General features: G+C 37.2%; 2 protein-coding genes and 1 long non-coding RNA gene across 7 annotated transcripts in view; 2 read left to right on the plus strand and 1 right to left on the minus strand.

The window, feature by feature from the left end:
- Positions 1-3,668: 3,668 nt before the first annotated feature.
- Positions 3,669-9,999, plus strand: LOC120479308 (tripartite motif-containing protein 29). 2 transcript variants are annotated; one of them, XM_089116768.1, is made up of 8 exons: positions 3,669-3,817; positions 4,465-5,054; positions 5,191-5,286; positions 5,575-5,808; positions 7,004-7,160; positions 8,634-8,672; positions 8,868-8,898; positions 9,408-9,998. In XM_089116768.1, the coding sequence occupies exons 2-8, from the start codon at positions 4,497-4,499 to the stop codon at positions 9,463-9,465; spliced, it is 1,173 nt and encodes a 390-aa protein (XP_088972894.1). In that variant the 5' UTR covers positions 3,669-3,817; positions 4,465-4,496; the 3' UTR covers positions 9,466-9,998. The 2 variants fall into 2 exon arrangements, with proteins under 2 accessions (XP_088972894.1, XP_088972895.1); XM_089116769.1 differs by having other exon boundaries at positions 3,674-3,817; positions 4,563-5,054; positions 9,408-9,999.
- Positions 10,000-11,381: 1,382 nt separating this feature from the next.
- Positions 11,382-14,526, minus strand: marcksl1a (MARCKS-like 1a). The gene is made up of 2 exons (XM_039672326.2): positions 14,246-14,526; positions 11,382-12,768 (listed from the first exon to the last, which is right to left on the minus strand). Exons 1-2 carry the CDS (start codon positions 14,315-14,317, stop codon positions 12,169-12,171), a joined length of 672 nt encoding a protein of 223 aa, XP_039528260.1. The 5' UTR covers positions 14,318-14,526; the 3' UTR covers positions 11,382-12,168.
- The window catches only part of LOC148977117 (uncharacterized), a 68,574-nt gene continuing 59,674 nt past the window's right edge, over positions 12,670-21,569 (plus strand). The window contains exons 1-2 of one of the 4 annotated variants that reach the window (XR_016145475.1): positions 12,670-12,791; positions 14,972-15,047. This is a non-coding gene — a long non-coding RNA (uncharacterized LOC148977117). Of the gene's footprint in view, positions 12,792-14,616; positions 14,756-14,971; positions 15,048-16,205; positions 16,695-21,569 lie in introns of those variants that run through there. The other 3 variants (XR_016145476.1, XR_016145474.1, XR_016145473.1) reach the window with 3 other exon arrangements.

Consider the following 21,569-nt stretch of genomic DNA (forward strand, 5'->3'; position numbering starts at 1 on the left):
AATCTGCTGTGCCGTATAGAGAACGATGTGATTGCAAGCAGATCGAGTTAAAGACCTATCAGCCTGCGCCATCTAGAGTTTCATTACAGAACTTTGTATTAAGTATTGAACTTCTGTGCTGATCAAATCATGTGAATTTTTGAAAAGATGTGTGGTGTTCCTTTACTAAACAATCAAAGTTTTTTGTGAAGACTTGAACCATTTTAAAAGACCATAATATTACAGACTCCGGTAACCCAGTTAACAGGGAACTGTCTCAGAGTTTGAACTGTTGTGGCAATGTTCCCTGAAAGGTATGAACAGGCGTTCTTTCCAGTAATGGTAATAAAACCTTTGTTTCAATGTTTTCTGCTCTAATGTTCCCGAAAAGTTTAAAAACATGACTTATGTAAGCAATAAGGTACGAGAGGCTGTGCTGTATCGTGAATAAGTAACGACTGAGGGCGTTGTTAGGCTCGACGCGAAGCGGAGTAACCCCTTCAGCCGTTACTTATTGCACTTGCTTTGAGTATCTTATTGCTTTATTAAACAGTTACCACACAATACAAATATTAAAGTAATAAAAATGTGTATTAGTGCAACTTTCATGAAGTATAATCACTAAAAGCCTTCCTTCCGCTAGAATAAATAGTCCCTGACCATGGACAGCAACAACGTTCCAATGTGTAATATGCATGAAAGCTCAAATAAACAACAACATGGGAACTGCAGTGATACAGTAAACCGTTGGGTGAAGCGGTCATAGCCGTGTTTTATCCTGAATTAAGCACAGCTATTGACCAATCAGAATCAAGGATTGGAACTAACCGTTTTATAAAACATCATTCAATACAAGCACATTATTTATACAACATTTTTTAACCTAAATCATTTAATGCGTGTTTGCAAATTTTTTTTTAAACGTTACTACTTGTTTCATTCTCGTCATGTTTTCGAAATGATTAAAAATGGAATGTTCCCGTAACATTGACATAGCCATAAATGTTTTTTTTTTTAAAAAACATTTTAAAAAATTGGATGTTTTAAATGTTCTTTCATGACTGCATTCAGAAATAACATTTTGTAACTCAATGGAGAAGTATTTTTGTTAGCTGGGAAGAAAAATACCCAGAATGCTCTTTTAAATGTACACTCTAGTGTAGTGTATACAGACCTTATAGACCTTATTTTTATTTGGCTTATTTATGAACTCTTTTTAAACTAATGAGGATCATATTGACAACTTTGCAACTTTGAGGTTTTACTGTATTTGAGAGGACCATTTCAGAAATTTGGCTCTCATAGTGAAGTACGCACAGCACAGCCCACCCTGGCACTTATATTGTCGGCTGGGAATTTATATAGTCGAATAAAATAGCAAGTAGATGTTCTGTTTTAGAAGGGCCTCCTCATACCTCATTTACATCGAGGTCGTTTTTATGAGTGTTTCGTAATTGCCGGTCCCATTCGCTGCTCCTGGAGCTCCATCTGCATCTGAAACAACATTGAGTCACTATGAATCACATTTTTTTAATATAGTTTTTTCTACATTAAGGGTTTAAGTTATACCTAAACCAGCTGTGCATACTGCTTCTTTTAAAATGGGTTACCGTGTTAGGTGTGTTAAGATGATAGGCCTGTGGAGACATTGTGGGAGAAATCGTAGTCTGTGTGTTTGAGTTTGCATGTTTCAGGTCTAACTGTATATTCATAAATGGGTTATTTCTGTTATGAAGTACCTTTTGAATTTTAATGTTTGAGTTGTGCTATTAAAACATTTACCAGACTTTCAAAAATCTGCTTTGATCAGGCACTTTAACTCGATTCATTGAGAATGGAAAGAACATGCCTATTCTAAAGCGGTAATGTTGGTTAATAAAGTTAATAAAGAGCCAAACCTTGGCCTCTTAGTGAATTCCCATAAAAAATAATGTTATACTTCCTGTATTAATGTCACTGTGGACACTGTCTTTTTTTGGTTAAAGGAAGTTACTGTAAAAGAAAGCAAAATTATACTGAGGGTACAGGGGAAAAAAATACAATTTAAAAATATATTCCCATTGCTTTTGAGAAATTTCAAGTGAAAAAGTAAAGAAACATGGAATATTTCTTAATAATCGGCGACAGTTGTTAATGTTAGATGTAACCAAAATGGCATAACATCACTCATAATGTAAAACAAATTATGATTTCATCTTTATAATTTTAAGTTTAAAATTTGATCCAAAATATTAAGACATACACTACCATAAAAATGTTTGGGATCAGTAAGAAACTGATCTAAAGTGACAATATATATAACATTTATATAATGTATGTATATATATATATTAAATGCTGGGGTTTTTCAACTGTCTATTCATCAAAATACAGAAAAATAAGTAGCCTATTGTGGTTTTTTACATAAATATTAAGCAATTCAACTGTTTTCAGCATTGATACTAATGCTTTGTGAGCAGCAAATCAGCATTGCAGGAATAATTTTCATTTTAAAATATATTAAATTAGAAATATTATAATATTTCTAAATTTCATTTTTATTTTGGATCAAATAAATGCAGCCTCGGTGAACGTCTTTCAAAAACATCTAAAAAACACATTAGTCATTGAAACATTAAAAATATAGTTTTTCAAGCATGTGTTTAACTTAAAAGGATCTTGCACTAATGTCTTTGTTCATACAGCATGTTATTGCAGACATAGAATGATGATTTGAGATATAGCCGAAGGAGCTCCATCAAAATAAGTTGTGTTTCCTCATGATGGTGCTCAGTGTTCTGAATCAGTGTGCGTTCATGCAGTGACGGGTTACCCATTGAGCCTCACACTGATCCACAGATAAAGCACACAACAGGAGGTGTCGTGACAGATCTGCACACTGATAGCCCGAACTCGACGCCACGTCCCTCCTGTTTTGATATGGATGGAGCGGATCTGGATTCCGTACAATCAGTCAACCATCCTGGTATTCCTAAATGTGCAATGTTGTCAGGTCTAACTCACAGAAATCTGTACTTATTTCATCAATAATTGAACATGATGATTTGCACTTTTTAGACAAGAAATGCTATGGATGTTACTTTACAGCCAGGCATGCTCTGATCTCCCACGTGAACTCTACTTTATGAGTGTGATTTAGTATCGAAATCTGGCAACCCCGAGTTGTGGGAACTTGAGACAGACACTAAATGTGTCATTTACTGGTGATTTGTATTCATAAAAGAGGTCATGTGTGGTGCATGAGGCCTGTGTAATGTTCAAGAGGTGGACAGGAAAGGAAAGAATCACTGCAAAACCCGGACTGTGCTGCCATCTAGTGGACAAGATGAGATGCCACGTAGTCACACACAGAAGCCTGGGTTCTTCAATATAATCTGTACGTAGACAGAATATATGCAGATTCTGATATTTATCATGTAATATATATATATATAGTTCAGGATTTTTTTTTTTAAGAGCCCCCTTGATTAAAAATTATTCCAGGTTAAGGTAATGGAGCTATTTACATTGTCGTGTTTCTTTAGAAATAAATAAAGGACAAATGGGATCTTCAAACGCCTCAGATGTAAAGTTATTCGCTGTCAAAGTGACGCCAAAATTAATGGGAGTCAATGGGAATGCTAACGCAAGTGAAGTTCTGCTACAAGATGGCAGCTCCCGCGAGGCTTCAACTTCCGGTCGATGGATTACCCCCTTGTAGGCACATCGAAGCTCATACGTAACATCACTAGTTTGAGCACTTCCTTTTGCGAGAACACGTTTCTCATTTGCGTTATTTTATAATCTCCGGTAAAACGGTTGACAAGAAGTGACTGATACTAACTGGGCCAAGAAAGAGGTAATAATAAAAGTGTATTTTCTAACGTTATAGGTTAAAAAATGAAAGGTGTTTTCCCCCCATACTCTACCTTTGTAGGCTATAGACCATTTCACAAGATGCAAACAACACAGGTCCAGAAGCACTTCCTGTTTCAGTTTTTTAACACTACATAAAAGCTGGGATAAAATACAACCAACAGAACATTTAAAACTGAATCAAAAAGTTAAACAAACATCTTTAAGAAGTTTTCTTTACATGTGAAATAAAGAAAACAGTTACAAACTGAAACAGGAAGTGCTTCTGGACCAGTGTTGTTTACATCTTGTGAAATGGTCTATAGCAATTTGTGTTGTATTGTTTTAATTGTTGTGTTGTGGGCTACACAAAATACCTTTTACCAATACTGGGAGAACCTGACAAACTCGGTAGACAACACTGGATACATAAGTGGGATCTCAACTTGTTTGTCAAGCTCTTGTGTTAGATTGTTTTGAGAATTGAGCAGTAGGTTTATAGTAGGGCAAATGTGTTTTTTATTTATTTAAAATGTGTATAGTTCTTGTCAGAATGGTATGTTGCAGATAGTGAAATTTCTGAAACTTAAGAACCTCCTGGAGCAGGAAATAGTGATTTTTTTACTTTCATTTTCATTTCATTTTCTACAGTGAATTTTCCACTGGGTTTGAAAGCACCGAAAATGGCAGAATCTCTCTTTGATGCTCAAAATCCTTTAAACTGTCCGGTCTGTCTGAATCTGCTTAAGGATCCAGTGACTACATCTTGTGGGCACAGTTTCTGCATTGACTGTATTAAGAGATGCTGGGACCAGGAGGTTCATAGAGGCGTTTACAGCTGCCCTACATGCAGGACAACATTCAACCAAAGACCAGGTCTCAGCAGAAGCATTGTACTGGCTGGTATTTTAGAGGGAATGAAGCAGGAAGATCCTGGACCTGGAGATGTGACGTGTGATGTTTGCAAAGGAAGAAAAGTAAAAGCCATCCAGTCTTGTTTGGTTTGTATGGCTTCTTACTGCCAAACTCATGTTCGTCCTCATTATGAATCTAAAGCTTTTAAAAAGCACAAGCTGGTCAAAGCTTCCCCAAATCTACAGCAGCAGATCTGCCCTCAACATCATAAAGCACTGGAGGTTTACTGCTACAATGACCAGAAGTGTATTTGTGTAGTTTGTATGGGGAATCAGCACAGTGGACATAAAACGGTCTCGGCTGCTGCTGAAATGGCAAAGAAACAGGTACAGTAAGATGTCTCTCTCTCTCTCTCTGTGTGTGTGTGTATACATCATGTGCAAAACAAAAACTGCAGATTCATGTACAAATATAAATAAACAAAAGCAACCGGATTCTTAATGATTGTGAATTCATCCTCAGGAGAACCTGAAAAAAACCAGGAGGGATTTCATTCAGCACACCACTGACATAGAGAAGGAGATTGAGCAGTCTCTGAGAAATGTGGACTTTTATAAGGTGATGCTAATTTGCATAAATATATGTACACTGCACAGTTATGTTTGTATCATGGGATCAGGGTGGATATTATTAAATGATGCGTCAGATGGTGTCATGCCAGCAGGGGCTAAAGCTAACCAGCAAAACCTTGACCTCGTGACACAACCAAGCTGCAGTGTTTTCTGTCTTTACACTTTGTAAGACAACCAATGAATGGCTCGCCTTGTAGTTTACTCTGCATACTGTATTTGATCTGTCATGTCAATGTGTCAGAAGCTTGACCAGGTGTTGTGTGTGTTGTGACAGCGCTCTGCACAGGAAGCGGTGGAAAACAGTGACCGAATCTTCACCGAGATCATTCGCTCCATTCAGAAAATACGAGACGAGGTGAGAGAGAAGATCAGAGCTCAGGAGAACAAGGAAGTACGAGATGCTGAGAGTCACATAAAGACACTGGAGCAGGAGATTGTTAAACTACAGAAGGAGAACAGTAAAGTGGAGCCACTTTTACATACAGAGGATCACGTTTATTTCTTCCAGGTAAAGAAAATATAGTATTTTGAATGAAATCTTGACTGTTTTTGATTCAGTGTTGATTCTTATTTTTAAAGGTATTGTAGGTAGGAATTTTATTTAAAAAAAAACTTTTTTTATCCAAATATGGAAAATTTTTCCAAATTTTACAAAACTTTATATATATATATATATATATATATATATATATATATATATATGCATAATTAAAATGTAAGTACTCTGATGAAAAGAGTATAAAAATCGAGTGACTCTAGACCGTTTAATCTGCACTAAACACATCTCATTATTTCAAACCGGGACGAAACAAAGGATTGGCTTAGGCGACTGTCACTCTCTCGCAACCACCCTTTTGCCACACAGGATCTGCCCACTTGCTCGTATCCAGATCATATATACCTGTTCACATGCCCTTGTTTGAGCTTGAAGATGCAAAACTCGACGCAGGTCCTCTTGTCCAAGAAGTGCAACCCTCTTGCACGGCCTCTTGCTTCGCCCTCAACCCCGGATCTGTCCTCGAGCTGACGATGCGGTACTTGTCTCGGGAGTGTCGTCCTCATCAGGGTCAACAATGCTTTCATCATGGAAACTCTTACATGCAGTCAGAACACCATATATATGTTATGAATCTTACACGAAATTCATCTTCATCACAGTGTAAATGATGGCAATGGAAAAAACGTGTATCATGCAACCTGTTTTTAGCTTTGCCTTATAGATAACTAGCTCGTTAGCGAATCAATAAATCTATATTTTAAACTTTACCAATATCAATATGCTAGCTTGATAGTGAGTACTAAAATACATCTTATTTGTTTATCTTCATAATGATAAAGTTAGATTTTTTTTATTACATGTGATTCTGACATGTTGTCACTACATGCACTGCACTCCTTCCTCTCCGCTCGTCTCAGGTAAATTATGCGTCTTCAGCTCAGCGGTCGGAGTCGCGCGTTCATTTGTTTTGGGGGCGTGGCTTTGGGGAGTGAATGGAAAAATGAGCTGTCTTTAAAACAGTCGTGAGAGGTCGACAGACACTCGATTTTTATACTTTCTTTTTCAGAGTACTTATATTTTAATTATGAATTGATATATAGCCTACAGAAAGTTTAAACAAATTAAATTTTTTTTAATTTTTTTTTTTTTATAAAAGTCCTACATACAATACCATTAAAGTTATTGTATTTTCGTCCAATTGCAGAATCATGCTTCCTGTTCTAAGCTCAATCAGCGCACAGCCTCACCCCGGGAGATTAATGACGTCCTGACATTTGAGAATGTAGAGAAATCTGTATCCCGTCTGAAGATACAACTGGACAAACTCTGTAAAGATCACATGGGCAGAATATCAAAGACCGGTGAGATAACAAAGTCAAGATCTATTCTGCTTTTTAAAAGTATTAAATTTGCTTCATCTGTATTAAATCTGAGTGTCCTGATACAATGTATTCCAATAAGCAACCAAAAAGTACAAGCAGAGTGTGTTCTCTCAACTTAGAGGGATACTTCAGGATTTAGCATTAAGCTTTGTGTTAGAAGAAAACCTGTAGTATTTTCGAATTACCATGCTTTCCACCCTCATATCCCCCTGATTTGAGAGATTTATGTATTTTCTGTCTGGAAAAAATCCAACGATTACGCAAAAATCATCATTTTGCGTCATCAGCATAGACTGTAAAAAATATGGACAAAGCGTCTGTGACGTCACCCATCTCTGAAGACTCTCTGAAGAACGGCTGTTTATGGGGGGTATGGGCGGCGCCATACTCGAAAATCTTGGGCAATACAAAATACAAAAGTTTCAGAAAGGATACAGAGGTGGTATGATGTGTTGTGTCGGATCATGGCCGAGACGACAAATTCACTCGGCGCAGCCCGTTATCAAAGCTAACAGCCCTTATTTTTCATACATCTAAATATGATCTAAACAAACGAGTTAGAAAAAAATTCACCCCCCTCACAGTCAGGCACGCGGAACATATTGAAGATTACAATAAAAGTCCATGGGACCAAACTGTAAACATATGAATTTATGCTGTGAAAAAGAATATTTTAACATGACGTCTATGGATATTTGCTTCCTTTTGGGACCGGCCTCTATCGGATTTGAGATGTATTGCAGTGTATCGCACTTCCGGGTAGGCTTCATCTTTCAGATTAGAATGTTGCCGCTTGGTCATCAGAGGATTTTTTGGCCGGAGGCTAAAGACTACAGTCAGTAGTCGGGTCTGTCCCGCATGTTCTCCACCCGATCTCACTCACAGAATGGACACACAGTGTCAGCCATCTTTTTTTGGAAGCTAAGCTAGCAGGCTCTTGTTCTGTGGAGAAAGCTGAGTAGTAGGGGTTACCATCCAGCCGTCGATGTCCGTAAGAGATACGAGACCGGTGCGTCTCACAGGTGTCGGTGATCGGTAATCACGCCACCGGCCTCGCGCCGTTCTCTCACTCGTCCCGCTCGCCACAGTAAACATGATGAATGGCGACTGTAGAACGCAAAAGCCGAATCCCGGACATTTTGGGCGATCTCGAAACACATTTTCGGGCAGACTCATCGCGGAGACTCACTAGTAGCCTAGACTTGTTGTTTAACTACTGCGCTCTGTTACCGGTAGGCGTGGCCTCATAGGGCAGCGAAGCAAGTGCATTCTGGGAGTTGTTTGTCTTTCATCCACATAAGCCAAAAATACATTTCTCAGTCTAGAAAGCTCCAAATTCAAAAATAATTTCACATTTCTTCTTCTACATAAATGACCCGTTTTATATACACATTCATCTTTCCAGAGGTGAAGATTCCCACATAAGTGAATGTTGTATATCTGTCTCCATAGTTGCTGATGTCCACATATTTAAAAACGGGGTCCAGAGCAGTAAGTTCACTTTTCTATTCTAAAAAACAAACACACATTAGCATCATTTAATACTATAGGCCACATGTATTTTTCGTTTCTGCAACCAATACTTTTCAAGGAATTCAAAGATGCTCACAATTATACTTAGCAAATAACTGTCATGTTTGAGTTCTTGACTCACTGAAACATGCCTGTTTTTTTGTTTTTATCAAGATCGCGTTCTGTTGCCGGGGAAGATGGTTTCGTAAGTGATTTTTTTTTAAGTGATTGCAGTGGCTGAGAAATGTATTAATCATAGATATTTCCTGTCATCATGTATTATCAGTTACAGTAGAGCTTGTCTAATACATGTTCACTATAACACACAGCCTTAGTTGTTTTATTGCTTTAATAAAACGGCAATAAGAGGAAAGACAAAAATATTAAATAAATAATATTTTAATAATAGCAATAATAATAAATTCTTCCACCAAGTAATGTAGTTCAGTAGCATAATTGCATGATGATAGCATAATTAGTAAATTCATATAATATTACATTGTTTTGTGGTTATGTCTTTGTTTTTAATTAACCCTTGAACGTGAAATATCTAATTTTACAGCCTGTCAGCTTTTAGTATTTATTTATCAGTTATCTCATCTGTGCATATTTTCTGTAGTTGATTTAGCAACTACTATTTTCTATGTAAAAACGTATTTCTTAAAAATATGATTGTTTGAATATGACCTTTTAATGATATGATCTTGATTGCAGTCGGAAGGGTCCAGTTTCAGATTCAGAATCAGAATGGGATTCAGAATGGGATGGATAGACTGCATCCACCAAAGGATATTGTTGCTGAATGGGTAGATTACATTACATTAGCATGATACTTAAATGACTATAAAACTATTGCTCAGTTATTCGGTAATTCTAATTATGAAAAACATTTGAATAGAACAATGGATTTTTTGGAATTGCTCATTGACTAATTAACCTGTATGTTTGGAGGTGCCTTACAAAATATAATGGTCAAATTCCAGCACTAGGTGGTGCTATAACAGAAATGTTCTCATAATTTTTCAACCATTTGATGATGGGAGTTGAAATCCAGCCTGCTGTTTCTTTGTTATACATGTGTTAACACAAACTTATTTTGTCCAGAGATCATCTGTACAAATCAACAAAAAATGTAAACTGTTAGGCTATTTCAATAAGTAGATAATATTGATATTATAATTATATTTGAGTATAACAAATATAATTATAAGATAATATAAATAAATCATGTTTGTTTTTGTGTCTGCAAATTTTGTAAAAATCAGACATAATGTGATGCTATAATCAAGGAACGTATATATTTTTTTACTTAGGAACTATTGAAAAAAAAATGTACATATATTTGTCACATAATTTCCATCTTTGCCTTTGAAAAATAAAAATATCTCCGTTACATTCGGACTGTTTAGCTGTTTTTTCTTGCATATTTGAATGAACTTCACTTGGGTAAATCATGTTTAATAATTCCACTCAAATGCAGTAAGTAACCTGAACGAGCAGAAGGTCCATCTGAACTCCATTCACTGCTGTATTTAGTACTAATAAAATGCAATTCATAAAGAACAAGCTACTCCATATTCACAGATTTAGAGAAAGTGATATTTAATGTTTGTTGTGTTGTGTTAATGTCGTAATCTGCATGTAAGGGTAAAACGCTTTCAGGTACTTTCATCCTACAGCATCTTAAACTGATAAATCAACCTAAAATAAAAATACTGTCATAATTTACTCCGCCTCATGTTGTTCCAAACCTGTATGAGTTTCTTCTGTTGATATGTGGGAAATATTTTAAAGAAGGTTGGTAACCAGACAGTTCAGGTTTGGAACAACTTGAGGGTGAGTGAATTATTTCTATCCCTTTAAGTGGGACAAACTTCAACTTAATTACCAGGAATATCAACATTCAGTTCATTTTAACAGTAATTACGAAAGAAACTCCACAATACTAATAGTATTACATTTGCATCAGGAAGCATTAGGTGTAGAAAAGACTGAGTTATGAACTTTACACCTTGTAGAGCCTTCAGCATCTGAAGTGTTTATCAGACTTACCAGAGCAGATAACTGATAAAGAGAAGAAATCCTGAAGAACGAGCCATGAAGAAAAAGCACCAATCAAAACACTGAAGAAATCTTGGAAAAGATGTGCTGTCATCCTAACATTCTCATGTCGTTCCAAACTTGTATGACTTGAACTCAAGCTGATATTCTGAACTTAGACTTCATCGATTTTGACTTTTTTTACACTACAAAAAGATTTGAAGTCATTTCAACTTAAATTACATTAAACTAACTTAAAAAAAAACGAGGTAATCTTTTATAACTTATTAAAAAAGTTCAAAATTGCTTGACTTTAATCTTGAAGCAATGTTGTCATAACCCATTGATCATATAATTTGTTTAAATATCTTTTTTTGTTCCACAGAAGTTAAAATGCATACAGCATGAGGGAAATCATTTCATTTCCCCCAAAATTGGTATATACCTTTAATAATGTGATGGCATGTAATACTTGTACACTATGGATTAATATTAACCCAGTAACATTATTTTATTTATTTATTTTAAATGTCAGTCAGCTAAACGTGCATCACAATTCAAAACATGTTCTTTGTGATAATGAAGGTGTTTGATATTTTTTTCAATATATATATAAAAAAAGAATTCAGAAAAACAAACAAACACAAAGGGGGTCAAACATTTATTTGGCCTAATCGTACAACATCTTATTAACACTTGGAAATGTTAGCAAAATAAAGAGTCAGAAAATGTATGTACAGAGACTAAACAGAACAAAAATATATATTTGATAAAAGCAGTGGTTTAATTCCCCTTTGTCGTAAACTTTGAAATGTGTAGCTAGATCTGATTAAAACATCATTAAAAACAGACTAAGACTAAAACCTATATTCACTCGCCCAGATCTTCTGACACCCTACAGTTTTCAGGGCTAAAAATTGGAATGTAGAGCTATTGAAACACTTCTTAAAAAGATTTTTTTTTTGTGGTTTTGTTTTGTGTTTTTGTAGTTTTACATCGTCCTTTAACCAACTCCTAAGAGGACAATTCGTCATTTCACTCATCAGCCCTGAAGAATCAAGGATCGGATGAAATTTAAAAGAGAAAAATGACTGAAAAGTTTGTGATCAGGGAGCCACGCTCTTCCATCCGAGGCGGAAAAAAATCCATCAGTCATCCCTCTATACACAGAGCATTACAGGCCCGATTCCCAACAACGCTCTTGACGTGCGGCACCATGGACTGACACGGGTCAGGATTGGAACACACCACTGAATAGTGACTGTTATCAGCAAAGATGGTAAAAGAACTTGGATTCTCTGTAGTATTGCTGTAACTGTAAGACTGTGGCTCAAGTCTCATATATTTATATATATTTATATATATATATTTCAATCTCAAAAAGAAAAAAAAAAGGATAAAGATAAACAGTCTAGGTTGCCACAGTGAAGTGAGGTCACTCTGTAGCCGGCTCCGGGTCCGAAGTTGTGGTGGGCGTGGTCTCTTCAGCAGGGGCGGGGCTATCGTCAGATTTTGTAGCCTCCTCTGTGGGCGCGGCTTGTGTTTCCTGGGCGGGCTCTTCTGCTTTAGGCTCCTCCTCCGCTTTAGGCTCCGCTTCTGGCTTTGGCTCCGCCTCCACCTCAGGTGCCGTTGTCTCATTGGTCACCGCCTCCGCTGGCTCCTCCTCTTTGATCTCCGTAGCAGCCTGGCCGTTCTCCTCAGGTTTGTCCTCGGTTGTGGGCGTGGCCGCGGTGGCGGTCGCGGTCTCTGCTGCCTCCTCGCTTCCCTTTTTGTTCTTCTTCAGGGAAATGCCTTTGAATTTGAAGGAGTTCTTCAGTGAGAATTTCTTCTTCTTCTTGGTTTCCTTCGCAGCTTCCCCGTCGGATTTGGTGGCGTCTCCCTCGGTGGCAGGCGCGGCTTCAATGCCGTCTCCCGCCTCCGTTTTTTCGACCTCCCCCTCCTTGGAAACTTCCGCGGTTCCGTTTCCGTCTGCGGCCACGGCTTCTCCATCTGGCTTGGTGGAAACGTCGCCGTTGGTTTTCACATGGCCATTTTCCTGAAGAGATAAGCAGAAACAGGGTAGATAAGCCCAATGCACCTTGGCACACACACAGAGAGAGACACTCACAGAGACAGAACAAAACAAAGGGGTTATGCTGGCAAATGCTTGTTTTTATAGTTAAAATAAATTTTAAATGCTTGCTTTATGTTATAGTTTATAGCACAATCCTTTTCAAGCATTAAATTTAACCTTGTGATACCACTCCTTTTTGTTTTGATCCAATACGTTCAAAGCATAGCTCTTAGTGTTTATAACATATGGGTATATATATATATATATATATATATATATATATATATATATATATATATATATATACACACACACACACTAGTTTTAAACACTTATTTTAGTATTTAAACACTTCTAATTCACATAGAATGAGACCTCGCAATACAACAATATCAGAAGAATTGAGATTTCAAGATCAATCTGCCATCACAAACCCCTAAAATACCTCAAATAGATGAATTTGATGTTTTTGAATACCTAGAAAATACAATTTTTCTGGCAGTAAATAATTTGAGGACTGCTGTGTTGCATTAAAAACCGAAGCAACACCCAGTTTAACCCAAAAGCAGAAGTATATCGTGTAATTACAGACTGCGTGCACTAGGGGTAGTGTTGCTCCACTAAACATCATCCACAGCTCAGAAAACCAGCCACTGCCAGACAGAACAAAGAAAAGGGAGACAACAACCTAAGATGGCATTTAAAACAATATCTGGCTCTAAAACATCTCCTTTTTTCTTGCATTTACTAGAAATCGGACAACTAGCCATTCAGGTGATGTATCAACCGAGCACTATAGCCCTGAGATATGCTCACTGTCTCGTTTCAAGGATTGGGGTCTTTAAATCACATGCATGTGAAATAATACATTTAGTTAATAAATTAAAGAGATAGTTCTCTCATTACATATGGAGGGGGAAGGGTGCATATGCATTAAGGGGGATGGGTAGAATGAGTATTAATGAAGTACCAGAGGAATGGTCCATGCATTCAGACACACACACATGCATTGCATTGTTTGCAGATCAGCAGAAGCGCTCTGCATCATTTGCATGCAGCTCTGCAACCTTTTGTTCTCAATTCGGGTTTCTGCCAGTTTCAGCGCCACACGACCACAGAGCCTGCCTGATAACTAAAGCAACTAAAATATGGGCTAAGCAAAAACAATCCTTAAAAACAAAATCAAGAAGAGAGAGAGTTTAAAATACAGATTTTCTACCCTAAACTTACAAAAGCCATCGAGACAAAATCTTCTTTCAGAACTGAGATGACGGCTTATTGTTGCCATAACCAATTGGATTATTAAAAAAATGTACCACAAATTCCAATATTAATTTGTTCAAAACTAATTGTTAGATAAATTGAATCAATGAAAGGGACAAAATCATTGATAAGATGCCATTCAAATGCTCCGAAAGCTGTTAGTTCAGTCATAAAAGTGCTTGGAGTTGATCCTCACCTGACCATTGGCTTTATCAGCCACGGCTTTTCCGTCCACTGTAGCTTCACCTTTAGTCAACTGAGCACCCATCCTCCTTTGTGTCTTCTTCAAAGAGATAAAAATGAAATTATAGGCAAAAAACCCTGAAGGTCCTGAAATTCAAACCCACACAGTAGAGACGGCGAGCGAGCGCTTAGATTCCTGGTGTGTGTTTTAAACTGCTGTGCTCAGCAGACAGAAGTACAGGCGGCTTTCTGGTAGTAAATCCACACGGCTCTGCGGGGAGAGCAAACTAAGAGTTTCACAGCTACAAGTGTGAGTATTTGTCTGTGTGACTCCACCCAGAAGCTACGCTGCCCAATCTGCACCAGAGGGCTGGAGCTTCATCTGCCTCATTCAAACACACTCCTGTAGACAGCTGGAGCTTCAGCTTTACTCCACCGGATGTTATTAGCAGCTTTATGGGGCAATTTATAATTATTTGAACATCATTATTTGTCTAAAAGATACTGACAAGCTTTTAAAAATGTAAATTCACAGTATTAAATGAAGCGAGCAATTTCATTACTTTGGTTTAATCAGATTGCTGCATTAACTTACATGAAAAATTGGCAATTTATTAATATTGTAGATTCTTTAGTTTAAATTTATTAAACTAAATTAGATTTATTTTTATCATTTTGTTTTAATCTTTAATGAATTTAACAGTTTTTCCTTTCTTTGTATCATATTTTCATCCTATAGAAAAGCCTGTCCTGTGATGACATCGCCGTACAGGAAGTGACGTCATTTTGGAGGGAAAACATCAGCACTAAAATAAGTGAGTATTAGCAACGGAATGAATGGATTCTGTGATGTTGTCTTAGTTGGTTTGCAAAAACACTTCATACTGTAAAATGAAAGTACATTTGGTTTGATAATATCAGCATTTCAAAAGATAGTTGATCTCTCAGTCCCTCACTGAGCAATGGCCAATGTTTGCTCTTCCGTTCTGTTCCTTTTCTTGCCGTTGTGTGAATAATCAAGCTACTGTAGTTTGACCAGTATACTTTATACTTTTTAGAAATTCTTTTTGAAAGCATATCAGGAGTGTGAGCCATCTATTTTTTATGGTTTATTCATTCACACCTCCACCTAGGGCCCATATTTGTGATATTATTATGACCTCACACGTGTGATTTTAGAAACCCTTTCCAGTGAACACTATAGATAAGTGCATGACAGCTTTTGTTTTTACTGATGGTCAGTATAACAGATTACATTTGAGAATCATGTTTCCAACAAAATGAGCGAAGCCACAAACATTTTGCATTTGAAGCATATGTAAATAGGAATAAAACAGCAAACTGCCACTACTGTATTATATTTGATACGCAAAGACCTCTAAATTATCAACATGATCTAAACATGAAAAACCGGTTGCACACAATCATGCCTTCTGTGTCTGATTGATACTTGATACTTTTTTAGCAAGTAAAAGGCCTTTTTGTCTAATTCTATAAATTATTTTTGCTTTTGTGAAATTTTTAATGAAGCATATGTGAGAATAACTTTTATATAATCAGATTCAGAAAGAGCTTTATTGCCAATATGCTTACACATATAAGGAATTTAAATAAAAGTGATTAAAAATAAATAATTACAAAATACACAATATACGTATTAGTAATAAATCAATATACTAATATTTCAAGATGAACATTTACTGGACTAAAGCAACTTGATTATCATTTTTTTAAAATATAATGTTGTTAAAATGTATCAAAAATGATCCATCAGGCTTTAAAAGATTGTTTATTCATTTATCTCTCAGTCATCATTTTATTGCATTATATGTTTTGCCCCCCAAAATAAAAACTACAGAGATTTATAAATAAATAAAAAGGATTCATTTTTAAGTAAGTTTAAGTTGTATAAGCAAATAACATCTTAATGATATATAGAAATGGGAGATATGACAAACTGATACTTACGTGCATTTTATGTAGGTAGTTGTTAAACTCTTAAAGATAATAAATAAAGATCTCATTGATTTACATTACAAGCAATCAGAATTTAATCTTACTTTTAGTCCATAAATATCAGAAACTACATCAGATTGTATATTTTTGCTCAATTTATGCTTCCTAGAGAGTGAGCTCTATACTGTCACTATATAAGCGGATATATTAAATATGACACCCAAGTACTGTACTTCTACTGTAAATGCTTTATTATGCATGCACTTTTTTTGTCTGAGGGAAACAAAATAATTTTCTGCACTAATTGATATTGTGGCCCAAACGCTGCAGTCAGTGTGAACCCAACGCCACTTTTGATGCCCCACCCGCCGCAGTGATGATGTCACTCAGCGCCCCTGACCCCCCGCCTCCGGTATGTGTGGAATGTGTTCGCCACCCAAAGATCCCTGCTGTCATTCAGCACAACACCGTCTGCATGCAGGGAGATGAGCCCCCGGGGCTGCTGGGTAATTCACCCCCACGTCCTGATGGGTCGACAGGGAAACTGAGGGGGTGGAGGAGGAACAAAATCCTCAAGAAAGAGCAGCGTGTTTCTGAAAATTACATGGAAAGGTTGTAGAAAAAGACATGAACTTACATGGAACATATAAACGCAATGACTTTTGGGCGTTGAGAAATTTGACCCATCTAGTCACAGTGAGACAATGAGAAGGAAGTTCGAAATATACACTTCTGTTCAAAAGTTTGTGATGGTAGTGATAGATTTATTTCTGGCTGAACTAATACAGTTTTTAACTAAATCTATTCTTTAATTTCATGGGGAAAGTGGACAGATTCTTCCCACTCAAGCATGACTACAAGAAGCTCTCTCTCTCTCTCTCTCTCTGTGTGTGTGTGTGTGTGTGGACTTTTCTTAAGAAAAGAGTTGGAATTAGAATAGATGGATTGAGGGGGAGGGACAGACACTTTAGAGAGAGAAATGGAGTGTGTGTGTGTCCACAAAGATGGCGATATCCCAAATCCGCTTATAAATTAGATGGTGTTTTTTGAAAATGTATAATTGCAGAAAGTTTGCTGTGATGGTTAGGTTTAGGGGCTAGAAGAGACAGTTTGTATAGTATAAAAACATGTCTATGGAAAGTCCTCATATAACATGGAAACCTAGCGTGTGTGTGTGCGGTGTGAGAGAGCAAGAGAGAGAAACAGCTGTAGTATAGATGTGTGTGTGTTAGTGGGTCAGTGTGCCAACTGCACATCTACTCTCTATCACAAACACTTCACTTAAATTCTTTAAGTAATATGCAAAGGGATCCAAAAGACTGTCAAAATATTTTAAGCACATTTTGACATGGGTTGTTTTACACCTGATGGCCAATCTTCTCTGATTGCGCAGTCCATAAGAGCAGTGTGTGAAGGTTCAATTAGCAGAGCAATAGAGAGCCTAAGTCCCGCCCCTACGCTTCCAGCTCATGGGACCTTATTTCGGAAAAAATATGAATGGTAGTCAATGGCGAGAGACTTATCTTTTTATTCCGTCTGAACTGTGCCCTCAATTACACATATGATGTTTGTCAATTTAAAAGATAATTCTGAAAGTCAAAAACGTCACAGTTTGTCATAAAACAGAAGAGTAACATTTCGTTTTATGTGAAAATCACTCTGTGAACTACATCTCCGGGGAAGAGAAACGAGATCCGCTGCTCGTATGTGTGCAGTCTGGTACAAAACACTCAGGTATGACGGCGTAACGTTACGATTATAACATAAGACTATAGAAACAATGACAGACATTAGCCTCAGTAAAGTTAGGGGTTTGTAGTCTTTGTAATTACGTATTTTCACAGTCTTATACCTCAACGGTTTTACGTCAAACTGCGACTTTCTTTACTTTAAAATGTATCTTTTAAATTGACAAACATCATATGTCTATTTCAGGGCACAATTCAAACCAGATCAAAATATTTGTTGTCTCTCGCCATTGACTACCATTCAATATTTTTCCGAAATAAGGTCCCATGGTGGTCGACCGGAAGGGGAGGGAGTTAGGCTCTCTATAGCAGAACTGTACAATGAGAGACATATCAGAGTTCAAACTCGCTGGCTCATCTGTGACCAGGACAGCGAGTCTTTGTGGTGTATCAAGAGCTATGGATCAGGGCAATGTTGGGATACCACCATCCAACAGGAGTAACTGTCGCCGCAAAGAGGAATCTGTCTGAAAGTGATGTCCGGAGACTAACCCGGATTGTATCCATAAAGCATCCATAAGACCACAGCTGCAGAAACGCGCACCTCAACTCTCCTGTTTCCACCAAACCTGTTCATCAGGAGCTCCACAGAGGGAATATTCACGGCCGGGCTGATATAGCCAATCCTTTGGTCACTCGTGCCAATGCCAAATGAGGTTTTCATTGGTGACAACAGTGCAGGTCTTGGGATGTGGTCAATGTGAAACATATAATGTTCTCTAAAGAGTCCATTCCAACTTTACTGTCTTTCCTTAAACCCCTTAAAGGAGTAGTTCGCTTTTAAAAAAAAACTTTTGCTGATAATTTACTCACCCCCATGTCATCCAAGATGTCCATGTCTTTCTTTCTTCAGTCGAAAAGAAATGAAGGTTTTCGATGAAAACATTCCAGGATTTTTCTCCATATAATGGACTTCAATGGGAACCAAACGGTTCAAGGTCCAAATGACAGTTTCAGTGCAAACTGCAAATTGTTCAAAGGGCTTTAAACGATTCCAGACGACGAATAAGGGTCTTATCAAGCGAAACGATCGCTCATTAAAAAAAAAGAAGTTTAAGTTTTATAAGCACAAATGCTCGCCTTGCTCTGTTCTGTGTGACTCTCCTGTTCGAACTCGTTCATCAAAATGAACAAATCTTTTTCCGAGTCAACTCGTTCATTTCGTTCGTTGAATGAACCAAATTACTCGAAAAAATATTCGTTCATTTTGATGAAGGGGTTCGAACAGGAGAGTCACACAGAACAGAGCAAGGCGAGCATTTGAGCTTATAAAACGTAAACTTTTTTTTACGAGTGATGGTTTCGCTTGATAAGACCCTTATTCGTCATCTGGAATCGTTTAAAGCCCTTTGGACAGTTTGCAGTTTGCACTGAAACTGTCTTTTGGACCTTGAACCGTTTGGTTACCATTGAAGTCCATTATATGGAGAAAAATCTTGGAATGTTTTCATCAAAAACCTTAATTTGTTTTCGACTGAAGAAAGAAAGACATGGACATCTTGGATGACATGGGGGTGAGTAAATTATCAGCAAAAAAAAAAAAAAAAAAAAGTGAACTACTCCTTTAAGAAGCTCAACATCCAGAATGAAGCACGGGTGGATCAGTGATGGTTTTGGGCTGAAATATCATGGCAACTAGGGAACTACTGTGTATGATGTGTGCATGACTGCCAAGGCATTTGATGGTTCAAACATCCTCTGAAGAAGGTGCCATGTATGTATCTCCAATACATACAGCAAGACTTGTGACAGAATGGTTTGATGGACATGAAAGTGAAGTTGAACATCTCCGCTAGCTTGTACAGCCACCAGATCTGAAACGTTTTGAGCCACATTGGAGTGTGAAGGAGCATCACATCCACTGTTTTGGGGAGGAATGGTTCAACACCCCTCTGGCCACACTAAAGGCCTTGTTTCTGCCATTCTCAAGATGAATTGATGCTGTTTTGGCTGCAGAAGTTTATTAGATTGTGTGTTTTTAACTTCGATGATACCTTCACTGGAGCTGCATGAACGGAACAGAATGTTCTTCAGCATGATGTGAGATGATCACTTATTTATTTGATTAATCACCTTGAGATCTGCAGAATCAGTTATATGTTGGGTGGGATCACATTTGGTTGAATATATAACGATTTTGAATGTTGATTTTCACATGTAACGTTAGATCATGTCTGATGTTCTCTTACAGTTACGCCTTCAGCAAAACTGAAAGTGTGTGTTTGTGTGAGTTTTGCAGACTTACAGCCGAAAGCGCAACTGCTTTACAGTCATACACCCCTCGGCCATAACAGCACGATAATCTCTCACTATCTATCTCGCCTCTCTCTCTCTCTCTCTCTCTCTCTCTCTCTCTCTCTCTCTCTCTCAGTCAATTTAATGTTCTTGAGGTTTTGTTTACTTATAATAGTGGCACAATAAAGCAAATAATAACAAGAAAAGGAAATATACAATATATTCGGACTGTCTGACTGATGTAAATTTACCAATTATAGTTGTTTTTGTTTTTTTGTGAGCTGTTTAAGAATGGGTTTAGATAATAACAATTAGACCAGCAATCGCACAATATTGTCGAGACATGAATTTACAGAAAACTGAAAAAATTTAGACTTTTTGTGACCAGAATTTCTATGTGTCCAAAAATGAGTAGCATATAGCATATAACAGATATAGTCCCGTCCTCAAACACCCGCTATTGAGCCACTGTGGTCTGGTACATTTTCAGGGTCAGTCTTTAAATGGATTATTTTTAGTTTATGTGTTTTTAGATAAGATTCAATATATCTTCATATATATATATTTTATTTAGCATTGTATTTTTTATTTATTTTTTGTTCTTTGGAAAGCACTTTGGTGCACCTTGAAAAGGGCTGTATAAATAAATACTGATTGATTGATTGCTTCGTATACACTTCAATTTTAAACCGTTTGAAGTGTGTGTGTGTGTGGAGACAGTGTCTTTTGAATCCGTTATTGGGTTTCTGTACTGTTGTTTTAGAGAGAGAGAGAGAGAGAGACTATTTAGAAGCTTACAAACAACCTTTCTCTTAAACACACACACACAGTCAGAAAACCTCTGTCGAGAGGGAAGCGCTCTCTCTTTCCCAGACTTCTTCATCTCATTATCATTCTGTTCCAGTTTCACGTTTTCACTGATCTTCTGCTGCTGTCAGGTTGCCATAGCGCTGCGTTTCTGTTAGCGTGTACGACGGCGTGACCCATTTTTCACCCCCCCCATCATCCCTCGCCCTCAATAACCCCTCGTTCCCCTCCTCCATCACACAAACCCTCCACAGGCCTGCTTTCCTCATTCACCACTTGGACTCGCTTTTCTTTTCTCCAAATGGCTGAGATCTTACATTTGCTACTTATTCAGTTCTTTAGTTTTTTTTATTAATGTTTATATTGTTTGAGTAAAAACGGCCTCTTTTGACACAAAATTGAAAACGAGTTTAATCTCCATTGAGAAATAGATTTTAAACATATAAACCTTTCAATACAGAACTACATGAGATTGTTAGGATGTCTGTGCAATTTTATTTTCTTTGCGTTTTAAATGTGAATTAAAGGTTCAGCAATTGAGAAACAACACTAAGTCTCATACTATACTCATAATCATGTTTGCAAATATCT

Source organism: Pimephales promelas, chromosome 11 (assembly GCF_988280905.1).
Source record: "Pimephales promelas chromosome 11, fPimPro1.hap1.1, whole genome shotgun sequence".
NCBI classification, from domain to species: Eukaryota; Metazoa; Chordata; class Actinopteri; order Cypriniformes; family Leuciscidae; genus Pimephales; species Pimephales promelas.

Coding starts and splice junctions, on each gene's coding strand:
- LOC120479308 (XM_089116768.1), top strand. CDS start 4,497: ATGGCAGAATCTCTCTTTGATGCTCAAAATCCTTTAAACTGTCCGGTC. Junction 5,287..5,574: donor GAAATGTGGACTTTTATAAG/GTGATGCTAATT, acceptor GTGTTGTGACAG/CGCTCTGCACAGGAAGCGGT. Junction 5,809..7,003: donor ATCACGTTTATTTCTTCCAG/GTAAAGAAAATA, acceptor GTCCAATTGCAG/AATCATGCTTCCTGTTCTAA.
- marcksl1a (XM_039672326.2), bottom strand. CDS start 14,317: ATGGGTGCTCAGTTGACTAAAGGTGAAGCTACAGTGGACGGAAAAGCC. Junction 12,769..14,245: donor CTGATAAAGCCAATGGTCAG/GTGAGGATCAAC, acceptor TTATCTCTTCAG/GAAAATGGCCATGTGAAAAC.